The 26,856-nt window shown below is 35.0% G+C and overlaps 2 protein-coding genes across 5 annotated transcripts in view; both read right to left on the reverse strand.

Annotated features, from left to right (window-relative positions):
* Positions 1-1,142, reverse strand: part of CEP192 (centrosomal protein 192) — a 133,047-nt gene extending 131,905 nt beyond the window's left edge. Inside the window, exon 1 of the mRNA XM_016119861.2 lies at positions 815-1,142. The gene's annotated coding sequence lies outside the window, so the exon portion shown is untranslated. The remainder of the gene's footprint in view (positions 1-814) is intronic.
* Positions 1-26,856, reverse strand: part of SEH1L (SEH1 like nucleoporin) — a 37,404-nt gene that overhangs the window by 5,453 nt on the left and 5,095 nt on the right. Inside the window, exons 2-9 of one of the 4 annotated variants that reach the window (XR_001593875.2) lie at positions 25,660-25,710; positions 23,096-23,242; positions 18,853-19,064; positions 13,790-13,888; positions 9,924-10,064; positions 9,031-9,188; positions 7,771-7,921; positions 1,245-1,425 (exon numbers count right to left, since the gene is read on the reverse strand). Coding sequence is in view for 3 of the 4 variants with exons in the window: in XM_016119863.2 (XP_015975349.1) it covers positions 4,923-5,133; positions 7,771-7,921; positions 9,031-9,188; positions 9,924-10,064; positions 13,790-13,888; positions 18,853-19,064; positions 23,096-23,242; positions 25,660-25,710 (1,170 nt within the window). In the remaining variant the exon portion in view is untranslated. Of the gene's footprint in view, positions 1-1,244; positions 1,426-4,320; positions 6,729-7,770; positions 7,922-9,030; positions 9,189-9,923; positions 10,065-13,789; positions 13,889-18,852; positions 19,065-23,095; positions 23,243-25,659; positions 25,711-26,856 lie in introns of those variants that run through there. The other 3 variants (XM_016119865.2, XM_016119863.2, XM_016119866.2) reach the window with 3 other exon arrangements.

The following is a 26,856-nucleotide window of genomic DNA, read 5'->3' on the forward strand; positions in this document are numbered from 1 at the left end:
GAAGATATGTTATCTTTCCTTTTACTGTATTTGAACTAAGTAACCACCTCTGGGATTTCTCCTACTACTCCCTCAAAGCAGTGATCTAAAAATATTGCATTTGAGTTTACTACTATTCAATTGCCTTAGTTACATTTCTGAATATATAACATTTACTGTAGTCATTAATTGGAGGTCTACATGTACAAATGAACACACTTAAAAGTACATGCCATCGAAATGAGCCATAGTCAAGATTCCCCAATATTCATCATTTACTCTTGGCATTTTAAGGCATATCTTATAATTAGGTAGTCATTTAGTATACTACTTTTCAAAGCTTACCGCAAACTTTGCCAACAAAACTGAAATTCGGAGAAAAAGTTAATCTTGGAGCAGTAAAAATTTCAGTCGAATAACCTCAAAATGGTAACAAATAAAAATACTATCATAAAAACAGCTGTCCTCCAAACAACGGCCTCGAAAGGGACCTCATGTTTTACTAAACAAAGTCTGAAATTAAGAGAAAGCAAAAGCAGAGTGATATTAAACATTCTTATTTCACGTTTTGTTTTTTTAAAGAAATCAGATACAAGGAATTTAGGAAAGGTATTAGGAGTAAATGTGAACGACGCCTAGAAGAAACCAAAACTAGTGAACAATGGCATTGGCAGATCCCTCTGTAGTTAGTTAACAATGTGATTTCCTGGGGCAGAGTTTCAAAGAGGAGAACCAGAATTGCTCACAACGACCACCAGATGCACACACCGCGAGGATTAGTCAACTTCCCACGCTTGGCCAAGAGCCTGGGGCATAAGAGCACAATTTAACTTACTAAGTAGGATTCGGCGTGGCGGCCGGACCGGTGCGAAGAGCTGGAGCGGGAGCTGCGGCGCGACCCCAGCTCGCGTTTCGCTAACCACCAGCCCGGCCCCTGTCCAACCTGCACTGCCCCGCCGGCGCGGCAGCCGAAACGCCCGCCAAGTGGATTCGCCTGGCTCCCACAGAACCGTACACCAAGACACGAAGAGACCCTCCTCACTGAGCCCAGCACACAACCAAAGGTCCGAGCCCGAGTCGCGGCGGAGCTGTAAAGGCGCGTGCCCGTAGCATCCGCACCCGCGGCCGCCCTAACCGACCGCACCGCGCACCGCCCACATTTACGGCAGTTTGCGGCACGAGCCGAAGGCCGGGGACGGCTTTGAATTGGACGGCGCGAGGGACGGGGCAGGCAGGAGAGCGATGATTGGGTGAGAGCGGCGCACCTCGGGTTTGAAGCGAGGAACCGGCGCTCCGCAGGTCCAGGGGAGGATCTCGGCACTGCCTGAGACTCTTCGGAGGCCTTCTCGCTACAGCCGAACCCAAGGCGCCGCGTGGAAAGCCTTGGCCAACTTGAAAATAATGTTTACCTTGAATATGGGGCTCCAGAGCATCGTCACTCGCCATCTAAATACACGAAGAAATACTTCCGGTGAACAAATCGCGTGGTACTACCGCCAAGTTCCGTGTTGTTGCCGCTTTCTTGTCCTTACATGAGCAGATGCAGATCTTTTTTATTACTGTTTGGCAGATATTGAAATGCGTTGTAATTTACCTTATGTTACACAGTGCTAATAAGCTCCAATTAGGAAATCATTCCTCGGTATCCAAGCTTCATGGTAGGTAATTAGCTACACCTAATCGCCTTAATGAAGGAAGATTGGTTTGGTGTGGACAGGGATGAGTCGATAAGACAATTCATCCCTAGTTAACGTCCTACGTTTCCTATCCGCAGCAGAAATCCTATCACTCACAGCTGCTCAGCACAGGCCTTAACTACTACTTTACTGAAACCATATAGGTGATAAGTTTCACACCTTTCACTCTCCTTTATCTCGAAACTTCTTATATAGTGTCTCAGGGAAAAGAATCTCTCTTCTCCAAAGCTAACTCTTTTAACTTCATTCATTCAACTATTATTCAATGTTTAAGATGCATGGTGCACCTGGGAGGAGAGAAAAGAAAAAACAAAAAGTCCTACTCCTAATTTTAGCCTGATGGGGAAAACATCTGTTTATTTGATCACTCTCTCCTCTAAAATACTGCTCAACTATCATTCCTGGATACCCACTGGTTCCTTCCTTTAGAAAGGCTGCATATCTCTATCCAAAAAAAAAAAAAAAAAAAAAAAAACACCCTTTTTTGATTATGTTCTATCATCAGAAGACCATTCTGCCTCTACCCTTAATTGTCTCCACTTTCACACCTTGTCTCTCATTTCATGTTATCAGCTTGGTCCTGAGTACTTGTCTGTATCAGGTCTGTCTTCCTGTCAAACTCAGTCATGTTTCCACAGTTCTCTGGACATCTCTTCTTGAAACCTTCCAGTCTTGCAAAGTGTAATTACTCCTGTTCTGCCTTTGTCCACACTCAATGAACAAAGTGGAGAAAACTCAAGATTTTCTAAATCCTGAAAAATAAACCAAATACTTGGCTCTAACTGAAAGGATGCTATTTGAATATAATTAGCAACCCTTGTTTCACAGGGTATTTTAACTCCTCTATCTATACCATGGCCACATTATAAGAGGTGAATTGCTGGAATGTGTCTGATGTTCCAGACTGTCATTCCACCCTGTATCTCTTGTATCCAACTCAATAAATCTCCTTCCTCCATAAAAAAAAATCAAGTGAACAAAGCTCTCTCCACCACACCCAGCAACCCGGCAGGACTTTAGGGAAAGTGATCTACAATCCAAAGTATCTGTAGGCAGGAGAGCCTAGACTCTGATGCCAGACTGCCTAGATCTCAATCCCGACTCCCTCCCTAGCTGTGCAGCCTTGGACAAATGACTTTAACTTCCCAGTTTCCTAATCTGTAAAATGAGGATAATTTGATAATTTGCTGTCAGAATTAAACCAGTTAATTTGAATAAGGTATATAGAAAAGCACTGGCACATGGAAGTATTCAATATTAGCTATTATCTAATCTTACTCACCAATTTAAAAGGAATAGAACTCTCTCGAAATCTCCTTAGACACTGAGTAGAGCTTGCAGAAGCCCCATGACCAATGGTGCCTTCCAGGGAATTAGAAATGATGCATATCCAGTTAAGAAAAAGCAGACATCTCCCATAGTTCCCCTTTACCAACTGCTTTAAGTGGTAACACTTCAGCTGCAACTATTCAAAGCCTTCTACAATGTAACCACAAAGTATGATTCCAGATTAATCTCTCACTAGCCCACCCAATGAACCTTACTCTTTCATCAGACTAATCCTTCATTTTGTTGCCTGAACACACACTTGTCTATCAACTCTAAACCATCACCCTAAACTCTTGTCCTGTTTCAATAACTCTACCTATTGAAATCTCACATCCCTTTCAGCTCAAACAAATCACTTCATTTTATGCCTACTATACTGTTTCAACCTTAAGTCAAATTCTCATTACCTTTTGTAAATTCTGTAAATACCTTCTCACACTGTGTGCAGACGACCTATTTTTACATGTCCCAATGTTTAGTACACAGAAGATGCTCAATATTCACAAAATTGGAGTGAGACTCTGTCTGAATTCATTATCCCATTCTAACCCCAGGCATCTCTATGACTGAAATCTCAAAGACGTAAATTCTTAATTTTGAGCTAGATTTGGCCCTTAGTTAGACCCATTGCTGTGAACCTAAACAAGTCTACAAATCTAAAAGTCCTTTAACAGAAGGAAGACCTGTTGAGAATTATTTAGAAAGGATTATTTTTCTTACATTGGAAAGCTAAAGTGCTAACTTTACAGAAAAAACATTTTAATGATTAGACACAAAAAAACTCAAATATACCTTAAAGTTAATACAATGTATCTTATCAGCAGTTTATCCTTTGCATGTTAAGAAGCTCTAGAGGCATGACACTATTCATAGGAAAGGAGTCTTTGAAAATTAGATTATAAATTATATGGTTATAACAATTATCTGATAGACACATTTGAAATGCTGCTCAAATTACATCTTTCTCTAGCCCCAAATAAAGTCAAAATCCTTGACAATTCCTGAAAACACTAAACCGAAGAGAATATTACTAGTTCCATGGTTTTACTCATTTTACCATTATTTCCAAGTATATTATTTTCAAATTTTAAAAGTATCATTTTAGAAAGTAATCTAATGTTATCAATTAGAATGAAAGTCGACATCTGTCAGTTCTACATTTTAGTCTACATATTGACTTTCTACCTTTTAAATGTCATACCCATTCCCTATTTTTTGACTGTTTAGATTTTTTTTTTAGCAACATATTTAAAGAGATACAAGCTTTACCAACAATCAAACAATATATTCTGTTTTTTATAAGGCAACGTATTCATATATTTTAAAATATATTTTATTAAATAATCTACTTGGAGAATAATTACAAAAGCTTTAAACAGTTATTTCAAGTAGTGAAAACAATTCTTACAAAAAAAAAAAAAAAAAGACCAAATACTCCATATTATGTTTTGCTGCTTTATACACAGGAATGATTTATTTTACGAACTTGTCAATTTCAACATTAGCCTGTAAAATTAAAAACATTTCTTAATATATCTCCAAGGCAGAGTGAACTTTATAATGATATGCTTTCATATTAACCAGTATGACAAACCATAAGAAACTTAACACCATGGTAACAGTTCAAAATAAAATTTACAGAACAGGCACTTTGAAGGTCCTGGGTATAACTCTCACAGTTAATGTTACATGTACATATCTTATTTCCTCAAAGGTTACCAACCAATAAAGAAAATGTTCCTTTGATGCAGAAGCACAAACACATTTAGGTTCCAAACACTGTGTTGTGGTTGTAATACATGCAAGACAGGCCCTAAATCAGAAAAATCTTCTGAAAGAAAATGAAGAAAAACAAAAAGCCACGAATGAAAGCATCTACAAAGCACTGGAATGAGGCCTTTAAGTGTTAAGTCAGTTTTAAACCCCTTCATTCTCAGGTAAGGGATTAAGAGGCCGAGAGAGAGATCGTCTGCGAGGGTGAGGATACTGGAGGTTGGCAGTGTCAGCATCGCAAGAGTGCTCTACCAGAGGAGAAGGAAGAGGAGGAGGAGGAGGAGGAGGAAGGAGCTGGGCGTAACTGGACCATCTCGATCCAGCCCGTGGGGAATCCAGAGGGGGAAAGAAATACCTGAAACAATGAAGACAGAAACAAAACACCAAAACAAAACAACAGATAACAAAAAAGAAAAAAAATAACAGAAGAAAAAGAGAAAAGTAGTAAATACAAAGAAAACCAAAGAGGAGAAAACACATGCTGGGGAAAAAAAAAAAAAAAAGCTTTAGTATATTCATGCCAAAACTAACAACATAATAGCAAAAATCAAGACCCTTACTCAAATAAAGCTTGCTTAAGCATAAAAACTTGAAAGAAAAAAATACAATCTGTTAAACTTAAAATGTTTAAAAAGTTATCAGTATGTTACAAAAAGACATTAATTTTATAATTTAAGACATTTTTCTAACCTCTCCAAAACATTTGGTAGTTCTGTAAATTTATAAATCTAATGAGCTTTTTCTTTATTCTAAGCAATGCTCATTTGTAGCAGCAGCAGGCATACATTTTTTAGTGCAAACATGATACTAAGAACCAATTCAAATATGCTTTTACATAGCATGGCCAGATAGTGCAACATGCTTTTGAAGAAATACAGTCTGAATATTCTTAGCTGTTTTCCTGCAAAACCTTAGAACAGTACAAAATTTTGATAACTAAAAAGGCTCAAAGAATATGTCCTATTGTTATTCTACCTTTTTATAACTTACCCATAATACTTATGCATTTTAGTAAAGATTTAAAGCTTTGTTATCGAGGTCAGAGTTCTACAGGTTATGAACTAAATGAAGCAGCCAACTAAAGAAAATCCTGAGACATGGAATGTGGAAGTGAATGTGTATGCAAAATTTCAGCAAAATTTTAACTGCTTCTCTTATAGTAGGTTTCCAAATTTTGACCTGAAGGAAATCTTAAGCCATGGAATCACGTCACAAAAATATACGAGCACATATTAGAAATGTATATCTCCCAAAGGTATTTTCATTTTACTACCAAATTATAAATGAAGCAATACCAAATATTTAATTTGGCTACAAACTGTACAATTTAATATTACTACTACTTCCCTCACTTGTTACTTTACTACTTCTTTCCATTACTAATACTTTTAAAATATTACAAATGACAGAGTTGTACTGAATATCATCTATAAACCAATTCTACAAAAGGTAAACTAGCACTCAAAACAATCTTTTTGAAAAATATTTAATCTTCAAATTAAAATTATAAAAATTCATCGTTTTAGCCTTACTGTTTTAGAAAACAAAAGAAATAAGCCTATATTCTCCAAATAGAATAAAGTATTTTCCCTCCTCCCAACTACTTATAAGGATGGTAACAATTCTTTTAATCTTAAAACCCAGGTAAATTTCAGGAACATTTCAAAAAAATTGTTTTGGTGACAATGTCTCAACAAAAAGCCTCTCCATTTATATTTTCAAAGGTTTCAAATAGTGTCAATAGACTGGCTAGTACAAAAAAATGATATACATTGTATTTTTAAAGGCCTTTGGATTGCGTTTAGTAGTAAGCAGGCTGGTGGTGTATCTTGGGAGAGGTCAAATGGCGCTGGGGAAGGGGAAAAGGAGCTCGCTCTCCATTCCTGTGTGCATGCAACAAGCAGCAAAACAGCAAAGTTACTCCAGTTAGCTGGTACTCAGCTGTGCTTTCTGTTAAAGGACATAATACAAATGGAGAAGGGAAAATGCATCACAGATCTAACACACATGGTTACTGGCACAAAATAAGAATACAGATCAAAACTTCAAAGCTCTTTAGAAAATATGCAGTACAGGCAACAGCCAAAAAATATATGTTTTTTTAAATAGTAGTATCTTTTGCTTCATGGAATCATCTCTATAATCTGGTATCTTCTATGGTAACCTGAAATAGTTTTCATGCAAATATTTAAACCTCAAAATCAAATAACAGGACTTCTTTATAAAAATATAACAATAGAAAGACAGTTGAAAAAATTTAAATACAATTTTTTTATTTAAGACGACAATAAGATAACCACAGGACAATTAAGGTTGTGCTTTGAAGTTTCTTGATCGTATTCCAAATTACTCCCAAAGGTCTGCTAAAATAATTTTATTTAACAAATTCACATATTTAAAATTTGAATATGAAATCAAAAGCATGACTTTTTAGAGTACATTAAACATTAAGATAAATAAGAATTTAAAATGTTAAAATTTCTAAAAATCAAGAACTCAGAATTTACTATTTCTTCTTATAATCTCCATTAAAGTTTTAAACAAAAAAAAAATTTAACTTATTCTCTTCTACAAAACCTTAACTAATGTATTTTATTTTAAATTTCAGTTTAACCCCATTCAAAGGTTACGATGCCAGCACTAACAACACATTAATAATATGAAACTAAAATCCTTAATATTATCTCATATTTCTTCATCTCGCACATCAAAAGCAAAATCTTAAAATTATAAACATTTCTGATCACTAAATTTCAGAATATAATTTAGTTTGTTTAATGGCCTTATAATCTACCTGTAAATATTATGACTAAGTAAGGCAAACACAGAACTAACAAAGTGAATGTGAATTGAAAACATTTTCTAGTGTCATAATTATGGGTGGAATTTCTTCATTCGATCTTAAAATCCATTAAATAACACAACTTTATTATGGCTACCAGAATGATTTAAAAAGGACGATAATTTCTAGTTGTCCCATAAATCAGCCTACCTGCCAAGAGAAGATCCATTTGATGAATTTTGAAGATTTGGGATATTTGAACCCAGGGAAGGATTTAAGTTTCCCTGCTGAGAACTCCCACTGACAGGGCTCCCATTACCTTTCAAAATACCAGTACACTTCCAATTGTCCATATAATTAGCTGAAAGGAAAATGGTCAAATACATTAACACGACTAATACCTATACTCAAGGGCACTAATCTATGTTCATATACTTAAACTACAATTAAAGAAACGTGACCTATAAGGCTACATTTCTTCAAGACCTATAAGGCTACATTTCTTTCAAAATAAATGCTAAAGACATTCATACATATATTATATGTGCATATATATATATTTTAATTTTAACGATTATTTTTTAAAGTCTGAAAAGAATTACTAATTTAAAAAACAAAGCTTTCACCATCCATTTCCCTTCCTTATAAGATATATATTAAGGAATTCAATTCTCTAAGCTGTGGCATTATACTGTTCATATCAAAATAAATTGTCTCCATTATAATGAAATTCAATTACTTGTATATGTAGAGTAATAGAGTTGTCTTCTTGGTTATGTAAGTCATGTGGGTACTTAATGTCCTCAGAGAGGGATATACGTAACAAAACCTTTGGGTTTGAGTGGCTTATCCAACAAGGCCTAATTCTTTGAATGCAGAATTAATCACTGGAGACACTGAGCCCAGGAAACCCAAGTTATGGAACCTACTAGGGTTGAGCTGGGTGGTTCACTAAAGCCCAGAGGCAGGAAAGAGCAGCGAAGCCCACGAAATCAAGTTACACTGAATGGAGATCTGGGGCAGCTGCTAACAGCCTAAAACTGACCATGGTATTCCACCAAACTGCATTGTGGGAAACAATAACTGCTTAAGGTAAATAAACTAATCTATAATTTTGAATCCTAAGTATGGGATACAACAACTATAGAGCGCAAACCAAGGACATCTCTAGCAGGTGGATAAACATCTGTGCAATATAGCAAACAGTTATCTTAAAGATACTGCATATTCTGTTAGTTTTAGTTTTAAAAGTTGCTTTGTTCAACATGGGAACTTGAAAAAAACAACTCAACTGATAATTAACTGCTGTGAAATAGGTAAAATGATGAAAGTTCAAAATAACAAAATAAATATAAGATATAATTTTGAAGTAACTGTGGAAAGATCATCTTTTTCAAAATACCTAGTTTACATTTGATTGAAAATTCTAAAGCAGCAATATAAGGCAATAATCCTCCACTAAAGTCTTACCTTTCCACAATCTTACACAGCCATCATCACCTGAAGATGCTAGCACTGTTCCTGTTATATTCCAACTCACTCGCCAGACCTGAGAATTATGATTATCAAACTGAGCCACTATATGGATTTCAAATTTTGTTGGCCCACCAGAGGAAGTAAGTTCTTTCCTGTTAAAAAAATTTTCCTGAAAAATTCTGTGAAAAGCTTCACACACACACACACACACACACACACACACACACCCTCTCCCCCCGCCCATTGAAACAAAAAACATATATATAAATGGTCTCACCTACTTATTATTTCAAAGTAATATGCATATCCATACCACCACCACCACCCCCATTAGCTCATTGGGCCACATCATGTTCATTTGACTCCCCGGTACCTGACATGATCCCACCACTGAACAAAAGATAATCAGTGACTTTCATAGAAGAAAGCTACAAGAGGATTTTATTCCCCCAAAGCTAAGGAATAAAATAGATAATTTATTTATTTAAAAAAAAAAAAAAAAGTAGGAAGGAAAGAAAAAAAGGAAAGAAAAGAACTAAAACTCACAATTCCAAAATTAAAACTAAAAAGGTTTTTCACAAGAATGTCTCAGTGCTAATTTAATTTTCCCTTAGAGTGTCACTTCTCATTCATTCGAACATGTATAGAGTACCAATTATATTCAGATATAATTCACTGTTAGTATAAGTCTACATAAAACACAATTAAGAAAACATGAATTTCTCTTTACTCAATTCCTCATGCCCAATAGTCACATATTTATAAATGAAATGTTCATTAACGAACCCATTCTTCAAATCAATTGCTTCTTCTACATTCTCCTCCACAAATGAAAATAATCAAGAGTTAAGAACACTTTCTAATTAATAATTGTTTCGAAAACTCACCTCACAGGCTTTAATGTAAAAATTCTTACATCTTTGGTTGCTATGGCCAGAATATGGTAAGACCTTCCCAGGTTTGGAGCAAATGCGATATCATGGACAGGATCTGTAACTGTCATGAGGGTTTCAGCTTTTGCATATTTCCTAACGAAAAAAAAAATTTACATTAAAAATTGCAGAAATAAAAAATTTTTAAATCCACATGTTGAGGTACTTCAACTTTTTTTATACTGCTCACCTGAAGTAGTGTTTACCTCTGCAGTATGCAGTATATCGAAATCCTAACCTCTGAAACTGACCTAATTTGGAAAAAGGATCTTTTCAGATATAATAGAGACCTCAAAATGAGAACATCCCCTGGATTTTCGGTAGGCCCTAAATCCAATGTTGAGTGTCCTTATAAAAGACAACAGGAGAAACAGAGACACAGAAAAGAAGGTCATAAAAAGACAGAAGTAGAGACTGGAATTAGCTGCCATACACCAAGGAACTCCTGGAGCCACCAGAAGCTTGAAGAGACAAGACAGAAGAAGCACAGTCCTAACAATACCCTGATTTCAGATTTCTGGCCTCTAGCATGGTGAGAATAAATTTGTTTTAAGCCACCAATTTGCAGTGATTTGTTACCATAGCCCTAGAAAACCTATATAAGCAGCCAGGTTCCTTCTGCTGATTTTTTAAGTTTAGCTCAAAACACTTTGACAAAAACTAAATTAGAGTGAGATCTTTATTTATTAGCCATAACATCTTTAAGAAAAGGGTAATTAAATTTCCTGAGTATCTGAGTGTGAATAAAAAAGCAGGAACAGAGCTTTTTAGTGGTCATAAAGTAATTTATACCAAAGTCTACTTTCATCATTACAATTCTATTTTTATATCTGCAAACGGAGAATAAGAAGACAATTGAGATAGCAAATCAGAGTTTTCCATTATGTCTTTCTATATCTTCAAGTAACTATTTGGACAGAAATGAAGCACTGAGTGTTGGAGAGGGGGTTAGAGAGATGTTCCTATCTCACCTTTCCACCACCCTCCTCTGACATGCTAGTGTTCCACACATTCTCTACTTGGCCTTCCTTTCATCCCTACATTCTTTCTGAAGTATCTTTCTGAAGCTAGTATGCACTTCAAGGCTCCCTTCTTGCCCTCTTCTCACCCTATACATCACCTTGAACAATCTCATCTACACCCTGCTTCTACTCTGTGGTCTTGACTCCTCTATTCGACCTTAGACTAGTCATTTTACCTTGCTGGTCTTACTTTCTTCATTTGTAAAATAGTGCTAATATAAAAGCTACCCAACCTACTCATGATTGTTAACATTCAAATTTCATAATATATGTGAAAATGCCCTGAAACCTACATAAATGCAGGGTACTTGTATCATTATCTAGTTACCAATACAAATAATATCCAATATTGGTTAATTTGACCAATAATTTCTGTGTATTAAAAGGTATCACTACTTTCAAAAAGATCAATTAGTTATAACTAATGCTTCATAGTCTACTATCACATATCTTCTTTGCAACATGTTCAATCTGTTAAACTACTTACTTCAAAGAATCAGACCAAACAAAATCCAAAATAGGTGAACTCAAAAAGGTCTAATAACTTCCTAATCCCTCCCCACCACACACACACACACACACACACACACACACACACTCTCTCTCTCTCTCTTACCTACCCAATGCCACTTCCCATCATTCTAGACTCAGAAAATGCCAGACGCGTGCTACCTGACTCCCTTCCAGCTAAAGCATGGGTAAGTGACTCAATTCCAGCAAGAAGGACCTAATGAAAAAGACTGCAAAGATGTATCTAGAAAAGTTTCTCTTCCTAATACAAAAAGATTCATAAAAGGAAATGCCCTTCTTTATATTTGCATGTGAAACCTGAAACTCTTGGATCCTAAGAAGGAGCTGTTGCCAACACACTGGATGACAGCAAAAAAAAAAAAAAAAAAAAGGAAAATACAAAGGCCCTTAACAACATCACTGAGCAACTGAGACACTTAACTAATCCCAGAACTTCTCTGGGCTCTGTGTTATATGAAATAGTACAGGGGATCCAGCCCCTAATCTAGATTTATTCTCCCAGCTACTCGAATACAGCTTTGGATTATTTTTATCACTGGATTCTTTTAAGTATTTAGGTACTTTATATCTGCCCTGTATTTTCTTCAGAACTAAATGCAAGTTCTTTATCCCTTCACTTGAATATTATTGATGAAGTACTTTTTATTCTCCTACATTGTTTTAGAAATGGTCCAACTTTTAAGTTTTAGATTTATGGCTCATTATTCACTCTATTCAGCTAATGCTGAAAGAAATTAACAATACTAGCTCTTCATGAAGCCACTTTAAAATGTGCTGGTAATGTGGTTCATAGCTTTGGTATCTTAAAAATAGTTCTAGAAGAAGGTTTCTATATTCTAGAAATGTGCTGGCCAATATAGTAGCCACTAGCCACATGTGTCTATTTAAAATTAAATTGCTAAAAATTAACAAATTCAGTTTCTCGGTTGCAGTAGCCACATTTCAAGTTCCAATAACTGCATGTGGCTAATGGTCACTGCATTAGATGTGCCAATATGGACCATTTCCATCACGGTAAGTTCTACTGGACAGCACCACTGCAGACAGAGCCTCTCTGAAAAATTCAAGAATCTAGGAAGGTAGAAGGCAAATATAAGTACCCCCTAAAAACCCAAGTAGTAACATTCTAAATTACAGAGCCTATGAGAATTATAATAGTTCTCTTCTATTTCAGACTTCATCCAGTATCTGACAACTAGACCCAAGAATTTTGTCCAGCACATGTGGAGCCCACCTAGTCACCTGATAGGTGCTCTTCTCTCCCCTAAGACTCAGAGTATACCTCCGACACAATGCTTATGGCTCTGAGGTGTTAACAGATATCTTAACATGACCAAAATTAAATTTTCCCATGCTAATACACTCTACCCAAATCTACCGTGTTTCCAGTGTTCCTTATCTCAAGAAATTACACATTATCCATTAATTATTAAGCCAGACCCTTGGAAATCATCTTGATGGCTCTCCTCTTCTTCTTCACTTCCCAAATCCAATCAATCACCAAGACCCTACTGATACCACTTCTTAAATCATTCTCAAACTGTCTACTTCTCTTCATCCCCACTATCACTACCCTATTCTGAAGCCAGTATAATCTCCCAGCTGACTATTATAACAGCATTCTAGTCCTGAATCTATTCATGTTTCCTTCCAAAATACTTTCCACACCTCTGGAAGAATTAAACTATCATTTGTCTCTGTTATTCCCCAACTTAAATATCTTTTAATAGCTTCATATTACTCTTAAGGAAAAACCTAAACATTGAACACTAAGTCTTGCAGATATAAACTTTGTATATTTCTTACCACACTTCCTTTTGCCTGTTATGTTCCAACCGCAGTAAGAAATATATTGGCTCTCTCTTGTGCATGAACCTCATGCAGTTTTCTCCATCTGGAAATGTTTTTACCCTCCTTGTCTGGCTAAATTCTACTCATCCTTTAGGTCTTCTTTTAGGTGATCCTTCCTAGCTCCCCGGCCCCCAGGTGTAAGCTGTTAACATCCCAATTCTCCCAGTTTATAAAATTTATCACCATTTTCACTTTTTTGTATTTGTTTTTCTCACAAAATAGTACATATCAGGAAATCAACTACCTTGTCATCTATATTGTTCAATTTTATTATCACAGCCTATTACAAAATGTGGCATGTCATAGAAAAATCAGATAATATGTAATGAATAATACATAATTAAGTTAAATAAAGCAATAACATTTTTAAAAATTAAATGCAATTTGGAGCAATTTTAAAACCAAAGCGGTACTGACCTGGTGTTTTCATTATATTCAAAAATCTGAACCTTGGCCATTGCATTTGGACTACTATCATCACTTCCTACAGCTATCATGGGAGAATGAGCACGAGAGCTAGAAATAAAGAGTAAAAAATGCTTTACATAATGATTAAATTAATACACATTTAATTCAGAGAATAAAAAAAAATACTAGCATTAAGCAGGTAAACAATCCACAAGTCAGCAGGACTCTAGTGTGATTAAATCCCTGCCATACATCCAAGAGAGCAACACCTTGGGAGGGTGCATCCTTGAGAATGTTTAACATGGAGACTGAAGATACCACATTTTCTTATAGCGAAGAAAGAAAGTAGCTTTTTTCACAAAAGATTTTTTTTTAAATAAACAACCCACCTATAAGGCCTTCAAATTTTTCTTCTTGAAAGATTTGATCATTAACACTGGAATGAAAAAGTAACCCTACGGTGACCAAACTCAGGACAGAAAAGATTTTAAGTGCTTTGCACAAAAAAAAAAAAAAGAGAGAGAGAGAGAGAGAGAAAGAGAGAGAGAGAGAGAGAGAGAGCGCCTGATGAAAGAAAGAAAAGTAGAAAAAGGACACTCCCTACATGCCATTCTCTTCTTTAGACTCATTTTTAAAAAGCAAAAAATAAGCAATAAGATGAACTCTACTGAACTCTAGGTTAAATGATGTTTTTTGTTTCTATGCCTACTTACCTAGATATTGATTTCCTTTGCCTCCCTCATATAGATTAAGAAATATCTCTGATTATGACACCCTTGTTTAAGTTTTGACCTTCTTGGTGCTGGGATCTGCCAACTTGAAAATAAAGTATGGTAATGAAAAAAGAACTGGTTTAGTTCTTTATTACTAAAGCTTCTGATAATGAATCAAGTCGCTGTGGGAGTTCAGAATGAGGCACCCCAAGATGCATCTCTGTGGTATGCAGACTGTTTTGAGCTAAAGGCAACTTTAGCATCTGGCCTAAGAGAAACTTCTTCCCCAGCTACCTAGAAGAATTTGAATTGTAAGAGATAACTTCTTTTGATCTATCTATAGGCAGGGCAAATTTTTATTTACTATTTACTTCTTATTATCCTGCAATGATACTTTTAAGTACCCAAGGCACCTACCTCATCCCTACCTCAGGATGTCTTATATACTCATGTTTCCTTTTCTATCTTTGAATCTCTTGTACATGTGGAGTCTCTGACTTGCTCATGTGTGTGAGGTCCCCATACATATGTATGTAATAAATTTGGTTTTCTTTTGCTAATCTGTCTCATGTCTATTTAATTATTAGACCAGTCAGAAGAGTCTTGAGGATAGAGGAAAGTTTGTTCCTCCCCTATGTCACCTAGTATAAAAAAAATCTCAAGTAAACTGCAAAGTACTATAATAATAAAATAAAATTTCAAGTTCTTTATAACAATTCTTGGTCATTCAAAAAGATGTAATTCCACAGCAGTTTCTATATCACACAAACTCTCTTTTTTAATGTTCTACAAATATAACTTTCTAACAATGCTAAATATTTGAGAGGATCGGAGTACACTGATGGTAACATATTCTAAATTACTGAAAATATCTTTTAAAACATGTCAAAATCAAATCATAAAACATCTAGGTAACAACTGAATTGAGGATTACCTCATTTGTACATCCAGAAATAAGATGTTCACATTTAGACCATTTTCCAAATGACTCAAACCTAAACAGTGAGAAAAACCATTCAATTCTCTTTATATTTAGTAAACAGCACCTGCATTTCCTTCCCCTAAGGTTCCATGGAAATGATGAAAGAATACCACCACAACAGTGCTAGAAATCAGAGTATATCTTCAGAAATCAAGAAATTTGGAAGAATTACAAGAAGACAAGAACCAGGAGATGAGACAAAGAAAATGCAAAGGAGAAAAGAGCACATGTCACTATCAGTAAGGAGGAAATTCCAGAAGCTCCAACCTCTAATTAACAAATGCAAAGAACAGAAATGAGTCATGAGGCAATCAGAAGACCCTAAAGACTGGGAAGTGACTGTTCTAGGCTAAAAAAACTGTTGAAGAACCCTAGTCAGATGATTTAGAACTTAAGAGGAGCGATATGAACTTGAAATAAAGTAGTACTCCAAAACTGGCAAGGAGAGGAACAAAGTACATTACATTAAAGTGCTTGATCCCCAAAGTCAAATCCTCCTGACTTTGGCAGTTTAGGGGTTCTCCAGCCTGCCAGCTCCTTTTTGGTCTACATTCCCAACAAAGAAATCTTGCTAACCCACACCACCTAATTAGATTAAACACAACCAACTCCCTAGGTAAGAGAGTAAGCTGTTAAGAAAACATAGCACCTAACAGGAGAAAAACACCAATACCAGTTTTCTCTACTAGCCGTAATAGTCTCTTGTTCATAAACACAAATAGATAAGTCAAGATTAATACATACTTAAGGAAAACAAGAAAAATGAAAGATAAAGACCAAAATATACGGATCTTTGAGAAAACAGATATAGCCAATCTCCCTCATTTGCAAATTCTATATTTGTAAATTGACCTATATACTAAAATTTATTTGTAACTCTAAAAATCCAATAGTCAGGGCTTTCAAAGTCATTCACAAACAAACTTGAACCAGCTCTGCAAAAAAATTGAGTCGCCTGACATACGTGTTCCATGATGAGGCAGAACAGAGCAAGGCTCTGCCACCTTGTTTCAGCTCTCATACTGAAAACAAGACTCTTTTATCAACACATTTTCTGCATTTTTGTGCTTTATGTTGGTGAAGGAGTAATCAGAGAGAATGATATCTTAACAATTAAAAATGATTGCCAATCCTCCACTGCACCCCAGCCCCTAAAAAATGAATAGGTAGTATAAAATATGTGCCTGGAGAAGAAGCTGGAGATCTGGGAAATAGAGTAGTAAATTTCCAAACAATTTTAAAGAAATAGAGAGGAAATCCAGGAATAATCAAAGATGAGTTCCAGAAAGACAAAAGAGATAACAGAAGAGGATAAATTATCAAAGAATCATAAGATATCCCCAATTTGAGACAAGATCCTTTATTTTGAAAGGAACCATTAAGCATCAAGTAGGATGAATCAAAAGAGACAAATACCTAATAATATACGTCTAGATTTGCTTTAATAGTTTTTTAGGGGGTGGAGGGGACAGGAGAAGGCACGTATATATAGATAAAATAAGAGTACCTCTGGCTGATGCATATTTGAGGATCTATTGTACTTCTACTATTACTTTTGGTATATCAGAAATTTTTCCTAATAAAAAATGTTTTAAAAGAAAAAATACCTAGAAACACCCTGGTTAAATTTTTAAATTCTACTACCTCAAACAACCTACAAAGCAATCCCAGAAGATTTAATAGCCCAAATGTGAAGGGCAAAACCAACAACCTTTCAGAATACACTGGACAATCTCAAGGTGGAAAAGAATTTCTCAAATAAAACATAAAACAACACTATAACAATAAAAAAAAAAAACTAATAAACGTGGCTACGTTAAAATTCAGAACTTTCTGTTGACTATAAAAGTCATCATAGTGTCAAAATGATAAACCACAAACTAGGAGAATATGCTTGCAACAGAGCTCAAAGTATAAGACAAAAATCCTAAAAACTTTCAGAAAGAACAAGATGCTTACAAAAGAACCACCATCTGACTGACCTTAGACTTCTCATTAACAACACCTAAAGTTAAAAAGATTCAAAATAGTATCTTTGAAATTCTTACACTTTGAACTTAGAACTCTAAAACTAACCAAACTACAATTAAGCATGGCATAAAATGAAGACATTTTCAGGTATCTGGAATTCAAAGAGTTTGCCATCCATCCCATATGAAAAAAATTTACTTTAGGTGGTATGCCACCAACATGGAAAAAACAAAAAACAAAAAACTAAAGACATGTGATATGAAAATTGTGACAGCCAAGTATAACCCAGAATTAAACAAATCGAGAAAGAAAAAAAGCATTCATCAGAAGTTAACACCAGATTATTCTGTGTGAACAAGTTTTCATAAAACAAAATACATTTGCACCTATGAGTATTTACATAATCTAATACTGTAAGTTTGGTTGTTACTTAATTTTTAGAATCAACTTACAATCAAAACACAAAACACAAACATTAAATGACAGAATGTAAATATAAATGTTATAAATCTTGTCAATATACAAGCAATACAACAAAATGTTAGGAAATAGAAGGAGTGAAGTAAAACAAGCTAATTTCGTCCATATATAGTCTAAAAATTGATAAATCACCAAGTAGAGAAAGCCTTCATTTTGAAATTATGATTACCAATATAACTAAAACAACTATCACCATTTCCACAAACAAGATAGCTAGTGACACCTTGAAAAGTGGAACACTTTATAAATGTGCTAAATTTATCTTTCTTATATTTAAGTAAGTATAGATATACAGCAAGAACCAGAGATATAAGTAAATCATTAAAAAATAGAATAGTGACTACCAGAATTAAAATCTAATAACAGTACTACTACGGCATTTGTTGTTAGATAGGGGAACTTTTACTTTTCATTTTGTACTCTTCTAGATTATTTGAACTTTTTTCTTTACCAAGTGATTCACTATTCAATTTTAACAAATAGCTTAATAAAAAGTAGCTATGGTGTAGTCTTTGGGTCACATTCCATACATCAATTAAGGGAATAAGGTAGGACTGACTAGATATACCAATATATGGGGAAATGTCCATATTTGTTAAGTGAAAAAGGCAAACTGCAAGGAAGAAAAAATGTATGTCTATAAATCTCTGTGTTTTGTGTTTACTTGTACATGATAAGATATATCTGTGTTTATTTGCACTGATTTGTGTTTATAAATGCATTAAATATGCATTTGTACATTCAGGAGAAAAGACCAGAAGGTATACATCAAAATATTTTAAATATATTCTATGTATTATATATTTTTACAAGAACGAAACTAAGAAAAGCATTTTTAAGAAAATAAACCATCAAATACTTAGCTTAAAAATTCCCAATTTATTTTACTAGAATTATATTATCAGAAGTTTGTTCTGTTAGCTTACCTTGAAGGGTTCCAAGAAATACAACTACAGCTTAGCTTACATGATATCTCATGCTGCAGAGACCACTGGCTGAGATTCATGACATCTGGTGCCTCATATATTCTTACTATACCATCGGCTGAGCAGGTTGCTAACATAAGACCCATATGCTTAGGAGCAAATTTCACATCAGTAACAGATGTTCTGCTATCCACTAGAGTTGTCCTCTTAACCTGAAAAAGAAATTAACAATTTAAATTATATACAGTAGTCCAACCCACCCCCTTCACCCCCGATCTGAGGTTTCACTACTCATAGTTTCAATTATCAGTGGTCAGCCACAGCCCAAAAATACTAAATGGAAAATGCCAGAAATAAAAATTCATAAGGTTTAAATTGCACACCATTCTGAGTAGCATGGTATCTCTCACCATAAGGCTCAAGACATGATTCATCCCTCTGTCCAGCATATTGACCTCACTTTGTATCAGTACATAGGCATGTGCTATCTCACATCATCACAAGAACAGTAAATATAATACAGGTAAGATATGTTGAGAGACTACACTCACATAACTTTTATTACACTATTATTATGATTGTTCTATTTTATTGTTGTCAATCTCTTCCTGTGCCTAATTTATATATTAAACTTCATTAAAGGTATATATATATATATATGAAAACCCAGTATACATAGGGTTTGGTACTACCAGTTTCAGGTGTCCACTACAGATCTTGGAATGTATCTCTGCAGATAAGGAAGGACTACTATACCAAAAAAAAAAAAAAAAAAAAAAAAGGGATGGTACAGGCCCTAAAATCACACAGAACTCCTCTGTCATTTACTAGGTATATTACCTTAACTTGGACCACCACTACGTACTTTTAAGAGAAATCATTTACTAGAGACCAAGAGGATGGTACAAAGCTGGCTTTGTGATAATTACAAAATTCCATGATAGCAATTATATTTTCTGATACCTAGATGAGATGATTTTTGATTGAAAACATCAATAAAATTTAGAAACCCATAGTTTACTGTCTATGGTTACCAAAATATATCTTAAGGATTCTCAATATTACAAGAATATTACATAAACTTCAAAGGTAGGATATTTGCAAATTTTTGTCTACAAACACCACTGAATAATTAATACAAACACAAATGCTGAACCATTAAATGTATTAATGGCAGTTAATTTAATGAGATATAAATAAATATATCTTTTAAGTTCAAATAAAAATCCTTTATATGCCACCACTCCTAAACCTAACTGATCCACCTCAGATTGACTGCTGGAAAAATGACTTCTATAAATTTCCCTTCTCTCCTCTTAAGCAGTTGATTTGCCTTAGAGAGGCCCTAGTACATAGGAAATGAGAGCAACCCTTCCTATCATTAAAAAAAGAATTATAAAACAATATGACTAGCATGCAAACTACAAGCCTACAGTAATTAAAACAGCATGGTACTGGCATAAGGAGAAACCTATTAACCAACAGAATAGAATAGAGTCCAGAAATAAACCCTGCATATATGGTCAACTGATTTTTAATCAGGGTCCAAGACCATTCAATGGATATCAAATGCAAAAGAATCACTGGACCTTTATCTCAGAACATACAATAATTACCACAAAATGAATCAAAGACCTCAATAAAGAAGCTAAAAATATAATGCTCTTAAAACTTTGAGGAAAGTCTTCGTGACATTGAACTTGGCAATGATTTCTTGAAAATGACACCAAAAACATAAAACAAAAGAAAAAATAGACAGACTTCATGAAAATTCAAAACCTGTGGATCAAAGGATACTACTGAGAGTGAAAAGACAACTCACAGAATGGGAGAACATATTTACAAATTATGTATCTGATAAGGGATTAGCATCTACAATATATAAAGAACTAAAACTCAACAACAAAAAATAAATGCCCCAATAAAAAAATGGGCAAAGGACTTAAATAGGTATTTCCCTAAAGAATTCCAATGGGGGGGGGTACCCCTACACCAACAAACAATTCTTAGACACCAACAGATCTGAGATGAATTCAACTAAATTCAGGTCAAGGGGCTTAGTCCTACAAAGCTGCTCCTACCCACCCGCTACTTTAGATGACAGTCACAATCCCAGATGGTTACCTGCGCTGCTAACTGACTGGCTATAAGTTAGAGGTTCCCAAGAGTTCCTCCTTAGGTTCAATTTGCTAGAGCTGTTCACAGAACCCTAAAACATTTTACTTACTAGATCACTGATTTATTATTATAAAAGAATATAACTCAGGAACAGCCAGATGGAAGAGATGCAAGATACAGGGAAACGACAAGGGGCTTTCATGCCCTTTCCAGGCATGTCACTCTCCCCAAATCTCCACGTGTTTGCCACCAGGAAGCTCTCCAAACCCTGTCTTTTTGAGGTTCTATGAAGACCTCCTTTCATATGTACGATTAATTCATTGGCCCCTTTACCTAGGAAAGTCTGATTAACTCATTGGCCCCTCCCCTCTTGCAGATTACTGAAAATCCCAACCCTCGAACTGCATGGTTGGCTCCACTGGCAACCAAAGCCCATCCTTAGATGCTTTAGAAAAGTCACACAGTAACATAACAAAATACATCTTTATCACTCTCAACACTCAGAAATTCTAAGGGTTTTGGGAGCCATGAGTCAGGAACCATGAATCTAATTATAAATCACAATATCACAAGATACACAAATGACCAATTAGCACATAAAAAGATGTTCAACCATTAGGGAAACTGCAATTCAAAACCATAAGATACCACTTCACACTCACTAAGACTCAAAAAACAAAAAGTAACAAGCATTGGCAAAGATATGGAAAAATGGAACCTCTGTGCATTGCTGGTGGGAATATAAAATGGTGCAGCCACTGTGGTAAAATAAACAGTTTATTAGTTCTTTGAAAAGTTAAACATAGAACTACCATATAACCCAGCAATTCCACCCCTAGGTATATATCCAAAAGAATTAAATGCAAGGTCTCAAATAGGTATCTATATGCCAATGCTCATAGCAGCATTATTTACAATAGCTAAAAGGTGGAAACAACCCAGCAGTCCATCCACAGATAAAAGGATAAACAAAATGAGGCATTTACACACAATAGAATATTATTCAGTTCATAAAAGGAATGAGGTTGATATATGCTACAACACAGATGAACCTTGAAAATATTTTGCTTAGTGAAACAAGACAAATATTGTATGATTCCACTAAATGAGGTACCTAGAGCAGTCAAATCCAGAGACAGAGAATAGATTACCAGGGGCTGGAGGAGGTACAATTTAATGGTACAGAGTTTATGTTGGAAATGATGAAAAGTGTAGTATGGATATCACACAGCATTATGTACACAGCATTGTGAATATAATTATTAGCACTAAATTACACACGTACAAACAGTTAAAATTCTAAGTATTGTTAGGTATATTTTATCATAATTTTAAAATGCAGCAAGAAAAAAAAAGTGTTGCCAGCATACTGGAATTAGTGTGAGGGGAAGTAGGAAGGACTGGTAGGAATAGAGAGGAAAACACTATATTTATGTCCTCATAAAGACATGGAATATCTCCAGAAGGATACACACACATAAAAAAAACCTGTAACAGTGGTTGCCTCTGGGAGAGAACTATGTGGCCACAAAAGAAAAGGAAGTTCTCACTGCATACAGTTTTCTGTATCTTTTGAATTTTATACCTATGGCTGAATATCTATTATGAAAAATAAAGAAGAAAAAAAGAAAACATTGGGATGGGTTTTAAAGGTAGCCTAGTTCAATTCTCTCACTTTATAGACAAAGAACTTGATCAGCAAACACATTATACTCTTGCCTAAAATTCAAACACCCAATCAGGGAAGAGCTAGAGTTAAGGCAGAAGCAGATAAAGAAGAGTATATTTTGCTTAAAAAAAAAAAAAATCACAAAAGAGGGGAAAAAAAGATTTTAAGAATTTCAGCGTATACCAAGTATTTGACAAAGCAAATACTCTGGATTCATTATGAAAGTTTTAATTAAACAATGCCGTGGGTATTCCTGAGTATCACTTCAGGCCCAAGACAAAAATCAAATAAAAAGGAGAAAAACATGTTAGAAACAAAGATGGAATTGACAAACATACAGGGAAGCTTGAAGTGTTCTTGAGAAGACTAATGCTCCTTGGATGATTGTGCCCCCCCACCCCTCCCCCACCACGCCCCGCCCCCCCCCCCCCCACTGAAAATGAACGAATGTCTCACCCAATGACTCTGTCCTCGTAGTTTATCATTTGATTCTCCTACTATTTCTTCCCATACAGCAGCTGTTCGGTCAAAAGAACAGGAAGCCAAAACCTGTCCAAATTCAGGATGCGCCCATGTCACACGCCACACAGACCCACTATGTGTCTAAGGGATTAAAAATAAAAAACAAAAATTGAGTTTACTCATATTTCACACATATAAGGTTTTACGTGAGGAAACAGAATAGATATGCTTACTTCAGTAAGAAGAGAAAGTAATTCAATTTAACATTTAAATAAAAAGTTAAACTAGAACTTTATAACTTTAAAATATTCTACATTTAGGACTATAGCCCTTCTGGAATCAAGTCCTTCTAACATTTTACTGATCAAGAAAAACCCAGGTGGATAAAGTTGACTTTTTCCAGTGCTAATAATTACAGAGATTGGCTTCAGAGTTTAGCCTAACCAACTTTTTAAACAGAGATTCTACAAGTTCACTATTTTTTTTTTTACTTGTAAATTATCTCTACAGGAAACATCCACCTAGTAAAATAAATGAAGTAAAATAAAATAAGCAAATAAAATTATTTGCTTCAAAAGCCTAACAGTATACAGAAACTATATCAACAAAATGCTTAAATGATTCTGATGTCTGTCTCAACAATAAACTATTCTAGGAAAAGAAGGAATGGGTGAGAAAATACAGAGAAGCCCAAATCCTTATATTCTGAGAAAATAAAGCTCAGTAACAGTATCCTTATATGTGAAAAATGTAAATTACTGTTCTTCAACTCCTCATATTGATTTTAAAAAAAAAGGTCTTAAAGGATTTCACATCAACCGAATTTCATTTCTGCTTTCCAGTAAAAATACCATATGACAAACATCAGCCCACCAATTACGTTCACAATATTTGTTTCACGCTTCTGCATATCTAACACTTTTACACTCAACAATCTCAGAATACTTTTGTAATTCATTAATTTCTACATGGTAACAATGCCATCAACCAAAGATAAACTTTACACCCTTATTTTTTCTTCTTTGTCCATTTTTTCTGGTTTCACCTTTAATTCTTGTTTATACAGACTATTAAGTAAAATGCACCAGGGCAGTGAGATTTTGTTAAATGCCAAATTCCAAGTAAAGTGCAATCTAACAAATAAGGATGACAGAAAGATGTTCATCACAATAAAAATACAACTTAAAAATCCATTAGTTAAGCAAAACAGAATACATCTGTTGATATAATTTACATCTTATTGCTATATTTATGTTTTTAAAGAGCCTTTGAAAACATACCAAAGTACCTATGAAATATTTTGTTAAACTGAAAAGCAAGAAATAGGGGTTTCTTTTTGGAATGATAAAAAGTTTTGGAACTAAACAGAGGTGGCAGCCGTACACTGTCAGTGGAATAAATGCCACTGAACTGTTTACTTTAAAATGATTAACTTTATGTTATATAAATGTCACCTCAAAAAAAAAAGAAGCAGGCAAAAGATTTAGATAGACACTTTACCAAAGAAGATATATGAATGGAGAATAAGAACATGAACACGTTATCAACATTGTTAGTCACTAAGGGCATACAAATCAAAACCAAATACAATACCACTTCACATGCACTAATATGGCTATAATCAAAAAAGAGAAAATATCGAGTGTACAGGAGGATATAGAGAAACTGGAACTCTCATATATTTCTTGGTGGGAATATAAAATGGTATAGGCTGTCTGGAAAACAATTTGGCAGTTTCTTAGAAAGTTAAAACATATACGACCTAGCAATTCCACTCCTCGATATCCACCTAAGCGAAATAAAATCTAAGTCCATCTACACAAAGACTTATATGACATGTTCAAATCCACATCATTCATAATTTTCAAAAACTAGGAACAGTTCAAATGTCCAATAACCGGTTAATAAATAAACAAAACGTGGCTTTTTCTACACAATGTAATACTCTTCAGCATTACAAAGATTTGAACTATTGACACATTTCACGACATGAATGAACCTCAAAAATATGCTAAAGGAAAGTAGCCAGACACAAAGGTAAAGATACAGAGACAGAAAACAGTTCAGTGGTTGCCTGGGGCTTGGGAGGGGAATGGGGATTGACCATAAATGGGCATAATGAAAATTTCAGGGTTGATGGAAGTATTCTAAAACTAGATTGTGGTTATGATTGCATAACTGCATAAATTTACTAAAACTCGCTGAACTGTACATTTAAAACTGATTACTCTTAAGGTATGTAAAGTTATTTTTTTAAAAAAAATAAAGAAATAAAACTATATATGAAACATCACAGCTATTAAAAGTATATAAATAAGAAATAAACAGTAAAATGCTAAAAAGAATTATGTTAGAATGCTATCGAATTACAAATTTTCTTACTCTCAAATTTTCTAAATTGTATTTCTGTTACTTTAGCAGTGAAAAATGTGAAATATCTTTCTAGGAAAAAAGTATAAATTATATAATTTTCTCAAAGTTGAAATAACAAGTCACTGATACTACCAAATAAAACAAGAAACATTTCAATTTTTTCAAAAGTCACCAAAAATACTAACCTTCCAGCTAGCAGTACAATGCCAATCTCCACTTTCGCTTTTATCCCAAACCTACAAAAAAAATCAATACACAGATATTTTATGCAAAGAATTCCTAAAAATTAATATGAAAAACTGAAGACTGAATTAAGACTGAATCAATATTAAGACAAAGGAGATGAATATGAATTCACAGAAGAATACAACCAATAAATAAACATTCATTTTCATTTAATGAAATAATTATTAAAAACCTTGGATGTGCCAGGCACTGGGTTAAGCACTGAGGGGTCAAGGAGTCTACACTCTAATATGTAACAAAGTCAATTACGATTACAGTTAAGTCTTGTTATTTCGCATAGTTGTGTTCTCTATGTTGCTGTGAACACTGAATTAACAAATACTGAACCACTGCTCTTAGGGGAAATACAAGGTGAAATTCACAGGAGCCTCTAGTCACAACATATTTGTCAACTCACCAATACATAACTTTTTTGTGTTCATATGTGTTTAAAAGACACCTTATTTAGTATATATTATTGATTCATTAACATCTACTTCTGGGTATATACCCATAAAAGTTAAAAGCAGGATATCACAGTGATATCAGCATTACGGCGGAATGAGAAGACCTCTTGGTCTGTCCCCTTACAGTTACAAGTTGGACGACTACAATTTAACAAAGCATCCCCTGCTCAACACACAAACATGTCTGAGATTCACACATTGAGATATCCAAAAGTGGGCATATGGGAGCAAGCAGGGAAGGAAGGATGGAGAGAAGGATCTGCAGAGAGACTGGAGCTGCAGACACAATCCAGTAGGTGCTTGCAGTGAATACGGCTGATGCACTAGCAGTGAAGGGCCGGGTCTCAGTATTCACTTGGCAGCCTGGACAGGAGGGCCAGCGGGGCAGAGGCAGCATTCCGGCCTGAGTGGCCAATACACAATGCAGCTAAACCCTAAACCCAGTGGGAAAAAACAAAGACACAGCCTTGCGAATCCACCTTCCCCCTACCCCCACTCCTTCCCCACCCACTGCAGGGGAATCTAGTATTGGCAGCTGGGATCCCTTGGATAGTATAGTGCAGCTAGCAGCCTATGGCTGTAAGGAAGCAGTGCTGGAAAATCATAAGCCTGGAGCCCCACTGCCAACCATATCTCATCACAGGAGTAGTGACCTGAGACCAAGGTGACCTAGTCACTGAAGTGATGGCC

This window comes from Rousettus aegyptiacus, unplaced genomic scaffold (genome assembly GCF_014176215.1).
Source record: "Rousettus aegyptiacus isolate mRouAeg1 unplaced genomic scaffold, mRouAeg1.p scaffold_m13_p_12, whole genome shotgun sequence".
NCBI classification, from domain to species: domain Eukaryota; kingdom Metazoa; phylum Chordata; class Mammalia; order Chiroptera; family Pteropodidae; genus Rousettus; species Rousettus aegyptiacus.